Source organism: Eutrigla gurnardus (assembly GCF_963514095.1).
Source record: "Eutrigla gurnardus genome assembly, chromosome: 3".
In the NCBI taxonomy this organism is placed as follows: domain Eukaryota; kingdom Metazoa; phylum Chordata; class Actinopteri; order Perciformes; family Triglidae; genus Eutrigla; species Eutrigla gurnardus.
This window is the reverse complement of record NC_139917.1, coordinates 17,121,731-17,137,898: the sequence shown is the minus strand read 5'-3', so window position 1 is coordinate 17,137,898 and position 16,168 is coordinate 17,121,731. Positions and strand designations below refer to the sequence as shown.

The 16,168-nt window shown below is 41.8% G+C and overlaps 2 protein-coding genes across 3 annotated transcripts; both read left to right on the top strand.

Annotated features, from left to right (window-relative positions):
- The first annotated feature begins 909 nt into the window (after positions 1-909).
- On the top strand, positions 910-5,881 carry mvb12a (multivesicular body subunit 12A). Of its 2 annotated transcripts, none has more exons than XM_084005130.1 (10): positions 910-1,029; positions 2,042-2,131; positions 2,934-3,017; positions 3,177-3,276; positions 3,609-3,738; positions 3,906-4,046; positions 4,286-4,395; positions 4,484-4,542; positions 4,624-4,689; positions 4,792-5,881. In XM_084005130.1, the coding sequence occupies exons 2-10, from the start codon at positions 2,042-2,044 to the stop codon at positions 4,876-4,878; spliced, it is 867 nt and encodes a 288-aa protein (XP_083861256.1). In that variant the 5' UTR covers positions 910-1,029; the 3' UTR covers positions 4,879-5,881. The 2 variants fall into 2 exon arrangements, with proteins under 2 accessions (XP_083861256.1, XP_083861257.1); XM_084005131.1 differs by having other exon boundaries at positions 1,015-1,033.
- A 1,214-nt stretch (positions 5,882-7,095) lies between these two features.
- LOC311011195 (transcription factor AP-4-like) lies at positions 7,096-16,082 on the top strand. Its single transcript, XM_084006001.1, has 7 exons — positions 7,096-7,448; positions 9,510-9,675; positions 9,873-9,971; positions 10,819-10,989; positions 12,619-12,765; positions 12,925-13,095; positions 13,193-16,082. Exons 1-7 carry the CDS (start codon positions 7,360-7,362, stop codon positions 13,346-13,348), a joined length of 999 nt encoding a protein of 332 aa, XP_083862127.1. The 5' UTR covers positions 7,096-7,359; the 3' UTR covers positions 13,349-16,082.
- The last annotated feature ends 86 nt before the right edge of the window (positions 16,083-16,168 follow it).

Sequence of the window (16,168 nt, the reverse complement as noted above, 5' to 3'; positions counted from 1 at the left end):
CCACCTCTGCTGCTGTTGGGAAAAGTATTTTGTGCATGTTTTTACATTAAAACAGCACTTTCAAGGATAAGACAGATTTTATTGTATATTTTTCATATTGTCACTATGAAAACAATGTGTGCCTTGCTATACTCCGCTCCATCCAATATGAATATCTTTTAAAAAGGGTCCCAAAGATTTCATTCCTTTTTTTAAAGAGTAATTTCCTAAAATAGCAATAAAGAAAAATAAAAAATCAGTGAGGATTTGTCTAAATGATGCATTTTTTGGGTGCTATTTCAACACATTTACTGAAGTGTATGTGAGATGGATTCAATATACTCTAATGTTCAATAAATATGTTATCCTTTAAACCAAGCGTAGTTTTCATCACTATAGTCTGGACTCACAGCGTCTCCTTGCCCTTTGAAAACCCCCCCTCTGTTCCCTACAATTCATCCCTTCTTTATCTCCCACTCCCCGCCACCCGCCTCCTGTCACCCTTTTTCATTATCCCCCCTTCACTCTCTCCTCTCCTCCACCTCAGTCTGCCCTGCTCACCCTCATTTTCATGTAAATGAGAATCGATCCCTCTCTTTGCACCCCTCCGTCCACACCTAGTTATATCCGCAGTAGCCGGTGTGTTTGTTGTGAACGAGCTGAAATAGACCAAGTGTTTGTTTTCTTCCTGTTATTTGGGTACACAAGCAAGACAAACCGACGAGAACCACGCAATATCAAATACCACAGTACGTGTACACGTCTAGCGAAGAAAGAAGAAAAGCCCGTCTCACAGCGTGTATTGTGTGAAATCGTCCAGCAGTTTCTCTGATTGTTCTAATGCTGCCATCTTGTGTCCAGACTCGAGTCAGCGTTTAGCGGTGACGTCGTGCCCCGTGGACTGACGGGAGTTGGAGTCGGAATGGCTTCGGCACTTCCTGCTTTGAAGAGAACGACCAAGAAGCTCCGGCTGTTAAACTGAAAAGTTGTTTTGGCTGCCAAAGCGTTTCCCCTCGAACCGGCAGAAGTGGACACAGACAGAGAGACAGAGTACGTATGTGTTTTTACGGTGTTAACAGTCGCCTCCCGAAACAACAGCAAATTAGCTAATTTTGAACAAGAAACAGCGAAGTTTTGTCTATGGAACAGTCGGTACTATTGTGAGGTAAGCTCGGCTTGTCATGTAGGTAACGCTAAGTACTTGTACTAGAACATGTATTAAAACAGTACTACGGTTGTCTCATTAGTAACTATTTTACAATATACGTGGATTTGTTAGAGGACAAGGAAGTGGGATCATTTTGCGAATGTGTCAAAGTTGCAATTAAACTGTCAAATCTCAGCCTGGATTGATTTCAAACGTTAACAGGTATCGATGTCCTGCCCTCATACCAAATATTCTTCATAATAACAATAACCAGTTTCTTACGTACATAGGCGGGCTGTTAGTAACGTAAGTACATAAATACCTTTGTCCTCATTTTATGTTTTCGCACTTAGAAGCTGAATTAGTCTGGCATTTGTTCAGTTAAAAATCACCATCATGCTTGATGACTTCCTGACTGAGTACCAAGGGTATGCAATATGATGATATCATACCATGAGACAACAGTAATGTGTCTACAATCAGAGATTTTGCCCTGCTGTGAATGCTGTGGTAGCGCTCCCATTAATATCTCTGCATCATTCTTGCACTGAATAGGAACTTTCTGCCTGAGACAATGTAGCCTAGGGATAACCGAAATTACTGGACTGAATGGGAGTCACATGGACACAAAACATTGGTTCACAGTGCCAGTCAGTCCAAGATAAAATTCTCTCTCTTTCTGTCTTTCTCTCTCTCTCTCACACACACACACACACACACACACACACACACACACACACACACACACACACACACACACACACACATTATAGTGTAATTTCTATAAAAAATAAGTCAAGTGAGCACCAACAAGATTTTATGTTTGCCTCCACCATTAAAAGACACATTTATGATGATGTCCACCCTCTCCTCCAGATGCACAGTGGTCATTTTTTTCCTTTCTCTCTTCCTCAGATGTCTTTGATGGATCACGTGGTCATCAGACCAGTTACAGCCGTGGCATGGACCTCCAACTCCGGCACCTGTCCCAAAAATTTCACTCTGGTATACAAACCTATTATGGGTAGATTTAAGGTTTAGCAATCTCTTTCCTTGGCCTCAGTGAGTTGAAAGCAATGCATGGATTATTTCTAAGGGAAATAATATTGCATTAGTCTTGTCTACAGTAGTTTGCAAACAATATTCAGATTTAAATGTATAAATGTAATGTATATCCACGATGCAATCAGTGGGAGGAAAAATGGATGGACCATGTATGTATGCAGCCATATTGTTAACATTTACATTTAGGGCATTTAGCAGACGCTTTTGTCCATAGTGACTTACAATAAGTACATTTTGTCGAATGAAAGAAACCACAACATATCATTGTTGTTAAAGTAAGAGCGGAAAATAGAAACAAGTGTTAGGTCCTCATCTGAATAAAGTAGTAGCTGTTCAGCAAGGATACCTTCTAGTTATCATCAGATAACCCATTACACTGTGCAGTATGACTATAGAGTCCAAAACCAAGAAAATGGCACAAATTACAGCATCAGAGTAAAATTGAATGCTGACTGAGTGTTTTTATGAGCGGTAAACCTAACAGTTAGAAACAGAGTGGTTTAGAAGTGACGTCAAATACTGTAAACTACCAACTGAACAAAAAAGCTCTTAATTGTGTGGTTTTGAACATAAGCCACTGCTAACAATATCCGCTCTCTTTATGCCTCAACTTGCTATATTATTTATATTATCTTTACTTGCCTATTTTTCCTCAAGGTGTTAACCTTTGTGTTGTCAGATGTGGTATATATATATATAAAATGTGCTACTTTACCTCACAAATCTCTCTGTCACTCTGCAGATCAGCATCACAGAAGACGGATCAGCTGCAAATTTTACACGCAGCTTTGCAATGAAGTCTGGATATTACCTCTGTTACAGCAAGGTAACGGACGGATATCAGATCACGGACACTTGCATACTTTTAATAATGATATAATAACTCTATTACATGTGTATTCATATTACCACAGTACTTCCTGCATGTTTCACACCAACCCTTTGTTCTCTGTCTTCCATAAATGGACTGTGTCCCTCTCCGTAGGACTTGGCAGGCGGCATGGTGGTGTCTGATATCCGGCTTATTTCAGACAAGGAATCTATTCCTCATGGTTATTGCTATATAGCAGAGCACCTCGAAGCAAGTGAGTACATACACACTCACTCACATTTTTGTCTTTCTATTCCTGCACCTAACCCGAATCCACTCAACCAAATACCTAAACTCATCCTTCGCCCTGACCTTAAGCTTAATTCTAACCTTAACCTGAAAAGTGGCCGAGCATTGCTCGTGTATGGAAAGCTCAACTTGGTCCTTGCAAAGATAGCAATGCAAGCTATCCTGCATACATTCATTGGAACGAAATTGTGTTTCTAAGGAGCCACTGTGTCTTTCCCCGCCACCAACTTCCACACAAATCCCTGATATTTGATGTATTGTGTGTGCGTGTGTGTGTGTATCCATCCATCCATCCAGAGGCCTCTGTTTGGAAGAAGAAACGTGTGTGTGTTCGCGTCGTCCCAGTGGGCAGTGTGGACACAGCTGTTTTGGATATCAAAGTGACAGCCAAAAGCAAGATGATGCTGCAGCACTACACATACGTGGGGTTGGTAGCATTCACTCAGGCAAACCTTTGATTTGCACCTGTTCTATCAAGGCATTTCTTAAATCCAATGACCAGTGGTCTGTATTTAGACATGAATTATTTTAATTCACTGCTGGATTGGTAATTACATGTGTGTACATGTGTCATCAAATGTCTCTTTTCCCCAGGGACGTCCATGGCTACGTGCTGTGGTGCAGAAAGGGTCATTTCTCCTGCCCCATGCCCCAAGCAAAGCCCCGCAGTGTCAGCCTGGACATCCGCAGACTCTCGCTGGAGCTGCCATCTGCTCCTCTGCCCCTCAGACCCAGGTACGTCCTTTATTCAGGGCCATGTTGTGGCTCTTCTGGTACACGGGTGTGTAAATACAGCCAATTCACATGACCGTAACAATTTGGAAAACTAGTTTTCATATAGATGAGACATCATTTTGTGCTTCTCTTCATAAATAAAATAAAGGATGCTGTTTTATAACTCGACAGTATAACACAGTTTGTATTCTGCCGATGTTTTACCCTTGGCGTGAATACCTATCTATCTGTCTCCGCAGCAACCCCCCTCCTCCGCTGCCACATAATAGACTGAGTCAGAGACGCCACAGCCTCCCCACCAAGGACAACTCGGACAAACCTGCTGATAGCAGTTTCCATGTAATCACAGGTACGCCGAGTCTCATATACAGAAAACAAAGTCCTATTTCTCACTGCAGGAAGCTCACTCAACTATTATCTACCTTCACCCTCTGCAGCTCTGGATGGAGTTCCCTTTAGCCTGCACCCAAAGTTTGATATCCACGCAAACGGCAAGGTATGTTTGGCGATTTCAACAACCCCAAGCCTCTAATACAAACATGTATTCACCTTTCTTTACCATGTCTCTCTCGTTTAGGCCCTTCAACTGAACTTTCAACTAAACAACATTCGTATAAAGTCTCTCCAAGACATTGAAAATGAGGTAGGGCCCACATCTGACTCTCACTTTCAGCCGTGCACTTCTACAATTAAGAACATGACACGTTCTCTCAAAGGATATACTCACTTCGTTGTGTTTTTTCAGTATAACTACACTTTTGCCGTCGAGGAATCTGCCAGCAAGAGAACCAGACCATCAGCAGGAGGAGGAGGCGCCCCATCAGCTCAGTGACGTTTGAACTTTGACAAAGCTGCATTATCAGACTTGTGGGTTTTACTAAGTCCATTTGACATGACATTTTGCATCATGGTACGGATGAAGGATAATCGTGCCTACATGTACACTGTAGGCTTATAATATAAGACTTCAAGTGGAAATTATTTATCGTTACTGTTTATTTGAAGGTCAAACATGGGTGCGTGACCCTTCTACATGGGATTGACAATCATGCTTCAGAGTTTTCTCTTGCATTCCTTTTTACTCGCCTATCAGGTCAAGTCTGTGCTTATTCTAAATGTGTATTTGCCAAAGGGAAGGCCCATATTTGTAATGATGCTGTCTTATATCTTCAGAGTGTCCAGCTTTTAATGGAGTTACAGGGTTAAAGATGTCATGAATCTACAAATCTTTAGAGTATCTGCTGTTTGGGGCTACTCATCTGCAGCGGTAAACCCGACTTCATTCTCAATTTCAAAACTTAGACGAATTATATACAAAAGAAATGCTATATTAGATCACAAAGATGCGCTTACTATTTACGATGTGTGCTACTGGCTCTGTTGTATGTTACCTGATACCCTTGAGTGATGCACATCTTTTAATCATTTGAATCATTAAGAATAGCTTAAGCAGAGCTGTGATGTTCAGCATTGGTTGATGACCTCTGCTGCAGATGTGTAACTGAACTCACTAGATACGCTAATATAAAAATGTCGGATATGGTGTATTTCTTATATGAAGAGTACCCTAACACTACAGGTTTGTATTATTCCCCTCAAAAAATACATAATATATCCTATTTTAAGGTGAATGGTTGTACATTTGGGTTAGTGTTAGTCATACTTGCGATATATTGGGGAAAAGGGGAGATGATCTGCCTTTTTTAACTATCAGGCATAATAAGGACCAAATATTTATCTTTGACATTGTACAATATTTAAAGTTATGTTTTGTTGTTTTATGGTCTGTATTGCAAACTTTTATTGCACAGAAAAAATAAAAAACCTAAGAAACACTACTGTATGTGGTGATTTGACTCTACTCTCTATTTGAGGCACATTTGAGAATATAAGACTAGTTTGATATACATCTTGAGAATATAACTTGTATAAATGTAACTCTGGTATTTGCTCATAACGTTTGACAACCGAACACAATCATTTTATCGTCAATTATGGATCCATAAGCTTTATCATTTTCCATTATTCCATAATATGCAATTTTATTCCACCCTCTCCTTATTATACAGCTATTCAAAGCTACTTTATTTATACAGATCTACATGCTTACAGCTCTACCATTTTGACTCATGTTTTCCATGTAAATGCAGCATTCTGCTTTTCTATTCAATAGTTGGAAACTAACGGTGCATTACTGCCACCTGCTGTGCCACGTTGGACTATTTACTGGATACGTTATGTATACATTTACTTTTACGTCATAATCTCCCTGCATAGTTGACTGTTATCCAACTTGGTAGGTGAAACCATCCGTATGTCCTGTCAATTATTTACTTTACAACTTTGTAAATAACTTGTAATGGTTGTTTCCTCATGGACCATGGAGATTTAGTGCTGCTTAGTATTATATTATAGTAGATTACATACAGAAATATGTCTTATTCATTGGATGTCTGGATGCTTGTGTCTGACATATAGTCAGGGTCTTCTTGTCTTATTAAACTGTATTTTTATACAGTTAAAATAACAGAAGAAGTGTGTTTTTTAATTATGATTTTCATCATGAAAATGACTATTTTATTTTCGTTTACTAAATATATGACATATATATATATATATATATACATATCATTATTCAGTTAGCAAGTCCAGTTTCCTGCAATATAAAGAAAAGGTTTCAAGGATTACCAAGACCTGCATGACAATACAATTCACCATAATGAGAACATCTTTAATGTAAGGTAACTAGAGAACTATCTAACCCACGGGTGATCCACCGTTGCTGGTGATGCTTCTACTATTTGTTCGTTTTCTCTGAGAGGCTTTGCTCGCCGCGCTGCAGTTACACAGAGTGACTCTCTTTTCTGCTCTGTTTGTTCTGCTTTCCGGAAAACGGGCTCTGATTCCAACCAGCTGTTTCCCGCCTCACACAGATCAGCTGCACGCACACACACGCGCGCACGCACACACACACACACAGTAGGCGGAGGCAGCAGACACACGCACACACACACACGGACACGTAGTAGGCGGAGGCAAGGAGTCACACACACACATTGGAGGGAACCCCATCAGCTGTGGAGAGCAACACAGACTGAACTTACTTTTATTTTTCTGAGTCTATTCTTCAGATTGGCAGATTTTTTAAGGCGTATTTTAGACATGCGCCATTGAGGAATACAGCCAGAGCTCGTTGCTAAACAACAACAACGTGCATCATTATTGTTTAACAAGGACGGCGGTTGAGGAAGAAGAAGAAGAAGAAGAAGGAAAAAAACAGAAACACGGACTACAGAAGGTGGCTTTTGAAAGCATGGAATATTTCATGATGCCGACAGACAAGATACCGTCCTTACAGCACTTCAAGAAGACGGAGAAGGATGTTATTGGGGGTCTCTGCAGGTGTGTAGCTAGCTATTTTTCTTGTTGATGCGAAACTGTTCGCGCAAATCCCCCCTCGTGTCGCTGCGGTGTGTATGTGTGTGTGAGAGATGCAGCCTCACTTCACTTAGCATGCTAGCTGCTAGCTTCGCAGCGATGTCTTGGCAAGCAGGAGCGTGGTCGTAGAAATTAGCAGCTTGCTGGCCAGAGGCTGCAGCTCGTTGCTGAGGATACGGGGGATATTTTAACCTGTTGTTACTACGCCGCTTGGTCTAAATACATGTAGTAACCCAGAGGGCGCGTTTGCAGTCCTTCGGCTCAGAAATATGTAAATAAGCGACATGAAATCGATAAATTTGCTCCCAGTTGAACGCCAACCACGTGGTAGTTAACGTGTTCCCCGCCGCCTCGCTGCTACACACCAAAATCACATGTTTGTAAGGACATAGTTTCTCACTCCCGTAACTATTTTAGCTGAAGCACTTGTAATCATAATTTCTTTGTTGATGTGCCAAACTTGGACTCTTGAATTCGGGGCTTAGGCTACGCTATGTGCGACGTTGAATAACACTCTGCGCAGTAGCCATGGTTGCGTCGTGTGCTAAAATTAGCTTAGCACGGCTAACGTGTTAGCTGTCCACAACTCGCTCGTTTCGTGAGCGCGTTGTGTGTGCAGACTCGTCGTAACCCGTATGTGCTATGTTGTTGAACTGAAACACGTCGTCTTATATATTGTAACGGTGGCCGAGCATCTGCATCGTTTAGCGGCAGACGAAAGAGTACGTGCTCGCTAGGTGCTAACGGTAGAAAGCATTGTTCTCCATGCCAGGGGGCCTGCTGCAGCTGCTGCTGCTGCTGGCGGAGTCACATTTCACTGTTGCTACCGTCCAGACTACCCGACGCGCCCTCCGGCGGCCATGTTGGAGGTCCGCAGCTCCTGGCAACAACAGCTGATTTCATCTCTGTAAACTTTAACAACACCGACACGTTCCGGCTGGTTGGTAAACACGTACTCGGTCCTCTGACCGGGATCGGATCGATTGGTAATAGTAAATATTGCTGCCATGCTGAACGTACATGATCGTAACTACTCGGGTCTGTAATACATTAAGTTGGATGCACTATTTGATTTTCTCGCGTGATTACAACGGAAGGAAGTCGGTCTTTGATTGACATTTACAAGACTGTGTTTTATTATGCAGGTAATTGTTTCACCAGACACGTTTGGTACGTTAGACAGCAGCTGCGGACAACGTGCCCTCATTATATTCTTCAAAGGCCTTGTTAACATCTCAAATGAATCATTTGTACACTAAATCACTATTGAATATATGAATAATTTAATCCAAATGGATCAAATCAAGCCAGTAGATAAACGATATATTCAAGATGTTGTTTCAAAATAAGCATGAAATTAAGAAACTGCACACATCATGAGATCATCAAGCTCTTTCTTTTGGTTTGTTTTCACAGCTCTTTATTTCGGTTTGTGCTCTGCCTTGTAAACACAGTTTGAAATCAAATCAGACTATCTTCAACTCTGAGCATTAGAGTATGGTCACACACACACACTCATCCTTTGTTGAAAATAACTATGTAGAGCCATGTGGGCCGTGACCTCTGTCTGACCTCTTACATTTTCATAAACATCCCAGATCTGGCTCTTCAGGTTGTTGTCCTCTTGGCAGCATAATCGGTTCAGTATTACCACCCGCCCTTTCGAGTAAACGGGCTCACCAAACTCAAAGATCAGCGAGCAGCTAGACTGAGGAATGTAGTAGGGTCGATTCTAAAGGCTTTAAAGGGTGCCAGGTTAAAGGTTTAAGGTCCCCGTGTCAGAGATCAGCTCATCGCTAATTGTATCGTTGCTGTTTATTTAAACTTTGGCCCAGAAGAGCAGATGCATTCAAGAGGTGTGTGTTGTTCGCTGATTGTGCAAATATAAAACTTCCGTCTTTTTTATATATAACCTAAGACCAGACTAAGAAGGATGAATTGTGCGTCTGAAGGGAGCCTTGTCATTGGACACAAAGCCCTTACGGACAGAATAATGATCGTCTCTCTTTGACCTTGCTCCCTTAGCCTGGCCAACATTCCCCTCAGTCCGGAGACTGCCCAGGACCAGGAGAGACGAATCCGGCGGGAGATTGCCAACAGCAACGAACGCCGGCGCATGCAGAGCATCAATGCTGGCTTCCAGTCTCTAAAAACACTCCTGCCCCACACAGACGGAGAAAAACTCAGCAAGGTGCAGAAAACTCTCTTGTGAAGACTCTGATGTTGACAAAGTGTGATTGAGCTTTAAATGATTGGGCCGATTGTTTGATTTTACAGCACAAAATGCAATTTGGGCCCATCTGTGTGCAACCGTTTTGTGTGAATGTTGAGTTATGTTGCCCATGCGCTCTTCCCGTGTCTCACTTTTCGTCGGTTCATGTCTGCCAGGCGGCCATCTTGCAGCAGACGTCAGACTACATCTTTGCCTTGGAGCAGGAAAAGACACAGCTGCTGGCACAGAACAACCAGCTCAAACGCTTCATCCAGGTAATAGCCCATGCCATTGTTTTTCATAACAAATATGTCAACGCCATTTTATATAGAACTTTTATACCTTACATTACCACTAACAGTCCACTATGTCAAGATGTATGGTTTCCTATCTTTCAGGCCTCCATAGCTTTCCCTTCCTTTTAGTATATTATAGAAGAGGTATAGACGTGTTTGTTGTGATCCATAGAGCCACATGCTTTCCTCCAGAAATGATCCCTGTTCTGTAGAATGTGCGTCACTAGGTAATGCGTGTGGCTTGTTATGTAGAGTACGGTAATGTGGTGCACGTTCAAACTTAAAGTTGTTCTGTCATTCTGCGGCTGAAGTTGAGTAGGATCGGGGTGGATGAGAATTAATATTTGGGATGATTTTGGATTTTAGTTACAGTTACAGTGAACGACTGCAATGAGATCTCTGCTTTGCATTTTTTTTCTCTGCGCACGAAAATACATTTAGAAACAAAAATAAACAGATCACTTTCGGAATTCTAGCAGAAGGGCATACATATAATGTGGGCATTATTTGACATGTGTGGTTATTGTAACCTATGCAAGTATCATTCAGCCAAACTGTCCAAAATGTCATATTTGGACAGCTTGCACGTGTTGGCACAGACAGTGTAGTACTTTCTCCGTACTGCCACGTGAGAAATGTGTTTACCCGTTTCCTTTATTAAGCACGCTGTTGGTCCACCTGGCATTTTGTTTTTCATTTGTATGGATCGACACAAGCAGCTTGTGTTGTTTTTAAAAAAAAAAGGTGGAATGCTTCACTGACGTACACGTTTTTATTTAATGTAATGTTTTACATTTAATCTTATGTGACCTCTTTGTCATTCCAGGAGTTCAGCGGCTCGTCACCGAAGAGGAGGCGAGCAGAGGAGAAGGATGAAGGGATTGGGTCTCCAGACACGCTGGAGGAGGAGAAAGTGGAGGAGGTGAGGAGGGAGATGTTAGAGCTGCGACAGCAACTGGACAAAGAACGCTCGGCTCGTATGCAGCTGGAGGAGCAGGTGAGACAAAAGGACATCTCCCTGATCGTCGCTGTGTTTATTTTATCCGAAAACGTTCTCGACATTGATTTCAGTGGTAAAACGTATTTTTTTAAAACCGTTTTGTATAATCAGATGCTTTGCCTGGGTCCAGGCATTGGTATCCACCCACTCCACAGTATTTAACATCAACTGATTTGTCTGGCTTTTTTTATTATTATTATCATCAAACCACGGGAGGACTAACAATTAGCCAATCAACGTCATGGGTGGGACGAACGTCATTGTCACCCTGCTGTCAAGCGTTGTCAGCTGTCTGTGGAACTGAGGAGTTATAATAACAACAACAACAGAGACTGATGAAGACGAGAATCATTGGCGCTGCCATCGAGGCTGTTCTAAATCGGTTAAACTACCAAATGTCTCATTGGCCCCCGTCGTACTGCTACGGGCTTAGACTCTGGCATAGCTCCTTCTTTCATGGCGTCTTTGTTGCCGTATCATGGTCCCTCTTCTCTAACCTTCTCCAGCCTTCCTCGTTTGTGTCTGCCACCTCTTTACATTACATTGAGAATCTTCTACCTTTTAAAATTTAACACATTTACACAAATCTTCCCAGTCAAGACCCGTGTCTATATTGAAGAATTTCGCAGACATCTCTAAATCATTCTCTTAATAGCCCCTCTTTTGCTGAATAATAGTTCTGAATTTGTTAATGAACAAATTAATTTGACATATATGGCATCTTAGGCTAGTTCTGTTTTTTAACTTTCTCTTTCTACTTGCTCCCCTCCACTCTTAAAACACAGGCATTAAGTTTATCCTATCGACTTCAAGCAAAGTTAGATTCAGACGGATACGTAAGCCTGGACTCGCCAGGAGCAGAAGCACGCTCAATTCAGCAAGGGTGTCAGTATTGTGGTCCTTTATCAGGATTATCAGTGGCCTTAACAAGGTGGTGGCTGGTGGTGTTTGCAGATTTACTGGCCAGTTCTTGATAAACTCACATCCTGGATCTACCTGAACAGCAGGTTAAGACAATGGGGACTGAACAGGTGGTGGAGACAAACAAACTTAGACAGTGAAAGAGAAAAGTTAACCACAGGGGAGATGTAGGGTTGAGATATAGCTGGGCAGTAATCCAGTACTTTTGTTTAATGACTTTTGAACACAATACTGCATAATATAGTACAATAGAAAAGCAAATATTGCATAAAATGTCTAATAAGGAAATTGGAAACAAATATTGCTTTGGCTATTCTACAATTAACAGGCATTAATGGTGTCATGAAGCCACTCTGACACCATTAAACATACATACTCATATATACAGTATCTATCAATGAAGATATATCGATCAAGACTTTCATATTAAAGATAACTCCACTCAGGGTGGAGTTTTGCATCACGGTGTCTGAGAGAGCAGGGATTCAAACCATCAACAGTCCCCCTAACTGTGGTGTTATGTCGGGAGATGCAGTGACTTAAAATCAAGCCAATTACACACATAAGCATTCATGGTTTCTTTTATATAATTGTGATTTCGATACTAAACTTCCACGGTAATGTGAAGGCAGTGGCTATATTTGGAGTTGCCTTACTGTAATTTGCCTGCATGCTAACCTGCATGCTCTTTCTGTTTGTGTGCAGGTCCGCTCTCTGAACACTCAGCTGCAGCCAGAGCGTCTGAAGGTGATCACTCAGCAGGTGGAGGAGGAGCAGGCGCTGATCCAGAGCCAGACTCTGTTACGGCTGCAGCAGATCCACGCAGCCGACAGACAACCACACAGTCCACAGGTCAGAGACACGCACCCGCCGAAAATAGAGTAGACATTTCCGCAGTTTGCACAAAAGGCTGTGAAGTGAAGCATTCTGGCCCTTTAAATCGCTATAAGTCGTGCAGCACTCAACATTAAAAGTAACTACAGAGGTAGTAATAGTTTGTCTGTCCTACAGGTGCTGGCTCCTCCCACTCCTCCTGCCCCAACCCACCACCCGACGGTCATTGTTCCGGCCCCGACACTAACCCAGCAGCCCCCCCATCACGTCACCGTGGTGACCATGAGCCCTTCTGTCCAGACCAGCACCGTGTCCACATCCAGACAGAACCTGGACACTATTGTGCAGGTAGGAGTTTGTTTTACTTTGCGTGGAGAATCCTGGTTGAGTGAGTTCTAAGTCGCCGGTCTCAAGTTTTTTTGTTTCCTCAACCCTCTGCTTTCAGGCCATCCAGCACATCGAACGCGCTCAAGAGAGGAGAGCGAGTGCCGAGGAGGAGCAGAGACGAGCCGTCATCGTCAGCCCCGCTCACGTCGCCATGGACACCGCCTGCTCGGACACAGACACCGACACAGAGGGCGAGGACTGTTCGATGAACTGACCCCCCCCCCTCCCCTTCCCCATGAACTCACATACACACACAAACACATAAAAATACCTACTCACTGTAAGATTCCCTCCAGGAGCTTGACTACTTTTAAAAAATCTTTCTTTGGCATTATCCAAACCTAAATCCAGTGGTTAAGCTCTGTGTCAGTCTTGTACTGTAAAGTCTCTGAAGATTGAAAACATAAAATGGTCAGTGTGCAGAGGAGGCCCTGAGGGATTTCTAGAGGCTGTTTTTCAGTGTCAGAGCCGGTCTGTGGCTACTTGAAAACTTGAGGGTCTCCTCGTGTAACAAAGCTCTCAGCATCGGTCCGTCCTTCACACGCGTTTATGTGCTCTACGTACACTCGCAGTATCACAGTCACTGCTGTCACCGGCACGCTGACTGTGTGTGCTACAAACTGATGGAACCAGTATAGTGGAGAGTTGAATGTAATGACACAAATAAGCAGCTCTTGAATCTGAAAAGGGATATGGAGTTGCAGTTATTTCTTCCCTAGTCTTAATTGGTTTGTTTCTCCTCGTTTCCTGCTTGGCTGGGTGATAATCTATTGCCAGTGGCCACAAAACCCAACTTAAAACTACAACAGAAGGCATTTCTAAATTAAAAAGGTAGGAACAAATTCTAAATTAATTGCAAAGTTAATTTGAGGATAGATGTTGAATGAAATTCTGTCTGATTTACTTGAAAGGTTGTTTTTCATATCTAAATAAGCCCTTAAAAATAAGCTGTTGAACAATGAATCGTCTTTTGGTTTAAATGTTTTCCGTGTTTTTGTTAAGTTTTTTTTTTTTTCCTGTCAGGGTTACTGAATGTCGAAGGTGAACATTATGTTATATTGAGATTAACAACTTAACATTGGAGGTTTGTCAGGTTTTCTCAGAAACCCGGAGGCCTTGAGATGAATTCTGAAAATCTGAATTCAATTTTGTCATTTCTTATCTACTGGCAGTGGTTGTCGCACTCCCAACGTAACAAACGATGAAATAAACAAGCAACCAAATGTTGGTTCATTACCAGAAAACAAACAGAATTTTAGTGGCTGCTGTTAATATTCAGTCGATCCCAAGACGGTTGTACTTAATCAAACTTCGTCCTTGCATATGAAAATATGGAACGGTGAATCAGATTGACGTGATTCACGAGCTCCATTTACACAAAGGCTTCCGGTTTTCCTCCAAAGACTTCCGGTCTATCTTCTGGTCTTGGTTTGTTGATTTCAGTGACTATGCACTAGTTTTTGGTATTTATGCAATTCCATCATCAGTCCATTTGTTGGTGTCATTTATACATGAGGTGAAGTTATCTATGCACCGTTGATGGGTGTGTACATTACACCTACAGTATACAGCATGTATGAAACGTAACATGCTCGTATCACAGAATGTAGTCTCAGCTTGCAAGGTGCTCTTTGTCATCCAGCGGCGAGCCGAGTCCCGTAACCTCTGCGTAACTTCACATCTGGTCATGTTTTTATTACATGTCCGAAATCCTTTGTGAAATGATACGAGTCATTTACACATCGCTCGGAGAGTAGGGGGAGGGAGTTGTGTCTGGTTACAAATGACAGCAGATTTTGTGTTATCTCATTGTGATATTTGCTGAAAATGTAGGTTGGTCACATCTTACTGAACTCCGACCCCCAAAACAAACGTAATTTTGGAAAATAATGAATCAAAGAGAACTCTAGAAGATCGGCTGCTTTAGTTAGAAAACTAGGCCGCTCCGTGGTTCCATGTACGTTTTTCAGTGCGTTAGATTCCACAAAGAGTCTCTCTCTCTCGCTCTCTCTTTCGCTTTCTCTCTCTTAAACACACCAAGTCTGTCCACCTCATGTTGCGTTGCTTATAGTTCCTCTGGAATTTGACTGGATACCCCCGTTTGGAGCCTCTCTCCTGTTATATCAATTTGATACGCTGACTTGATGCTGTAAACATTCCTTTTATTTGGATTTGTATCTGTCTATTGATCTCTTATATGTTCTGTTGCCAATTGAATGCATGTTACTAATTGCTGTTTTCTCTTGTCTAAAGCAGGCTTGACTTTTCTTTTTCTTTTTTTTAACGCAGGTTTCCTTTTTTTCCATGAACATGTGACTGATGCATTCAGTGTAAAACGTCTTGTGTGAGATGTGTGGGCACTATTCACTAACTGACATCAGTTTTATATCTGGTTAGATTAGTATTTCTCACGTCAAACACGGTGGGACATTTTCATATTTTCTTTGTGAAACTTTGCTTAAGGGTTTGGTGTTTTTGTTGACAAATGGTAATCCACAGGCCGAGGTCTGATTGGTCAGCGGAACCCTTTTCCCCCCTGAAACGTTTCTGTACATTGTGTTGCAGCACTGCTGTCTTTTGGTGGAATTTGAGATATTTGATATGAAGCACTTGCTGTTCTGTACTGCCTGAATCGATGATGAGGAAGAATTATTTTTTTGGCATTTATTTTTTCGTAAACTCTGTGCTGTGACACTTTACAGCTGTTTATTGTGTTCTGCTTTTCTTGTCTTTTCATCTGTCTTTTTTTTTTTTTTTTTTTTGTCCGGTTTTCTGTTTTTGGTGACAAGCATTTTTTTATATATATTTTTGTGATTTTTGTTTTTGTCGTTTTACCCATCAGTCCAGGTCGATGAGAAGCTGTTATATTTTGTTTATAAAAACTTGGGTAAACAGGCCTTTGTAAAGATGAAAAAAAAAATAATAAAATTTGTACTTTTTTTATTACACCCCTCTGCTTCCTCAGCTCTACCTCAATTATGCATGATATGAACCCCTTAGTCCACCAGGAGGTGACATTGAGCAGCTATTTTGG

What these genes read in the sequence shown, in the direction of transcription:
- LOC311011195 (XM_084006001.1), top strand. Translation starts at nt 7,360, where the DNA reads ATGGAATATTTCATGATGCCGACAGACAAGATACCGTCCTTACAGCAC. An exon ending in AGCTCAAACGCTTCATCCAG is followed by an intron (nt 9,972 to 10,818) that starts GTAATAGCCCAT and finishes TTGTCATTCCAG; the next exon opens with GAGTTCAGCGGCTCGTCACC. An exon ending in ACCTGGACACTATTGTGCAG is followed by an intron (nt 13,096 to 13,192) that starts GTAGGAGTTTGT and finishes CTCTGCTTTCAG; the next exon opens with GCCATCCAGCACATCGAACG.
- mvb12a (XM_084005130.1), top strand. Translation starts at nt 2,042, where the DNA reads ATGTCTTTGATGGATCACGTGGTCATCAGACCAGTTACAGCCGTGGCA. An exon ending in AGCAGAGCACCTCGAAGCAA is followed by an intron (nt 3,277 to 3,608) that starts GTGAGTACATAC and finishes CCATCCATCCAG; the next exon opens with AGGCCTCTGTTTGGAAGAAG. An exon ending in CCTCTGCCCCTCAGACCCAG is followed by an intron (nt 4,047 to 4,285) that starts GTACGTCCTTTA and finishes CTGTCTCCGCAG; the next exon opens with CAACCCCCCTCCTCCGCTGC.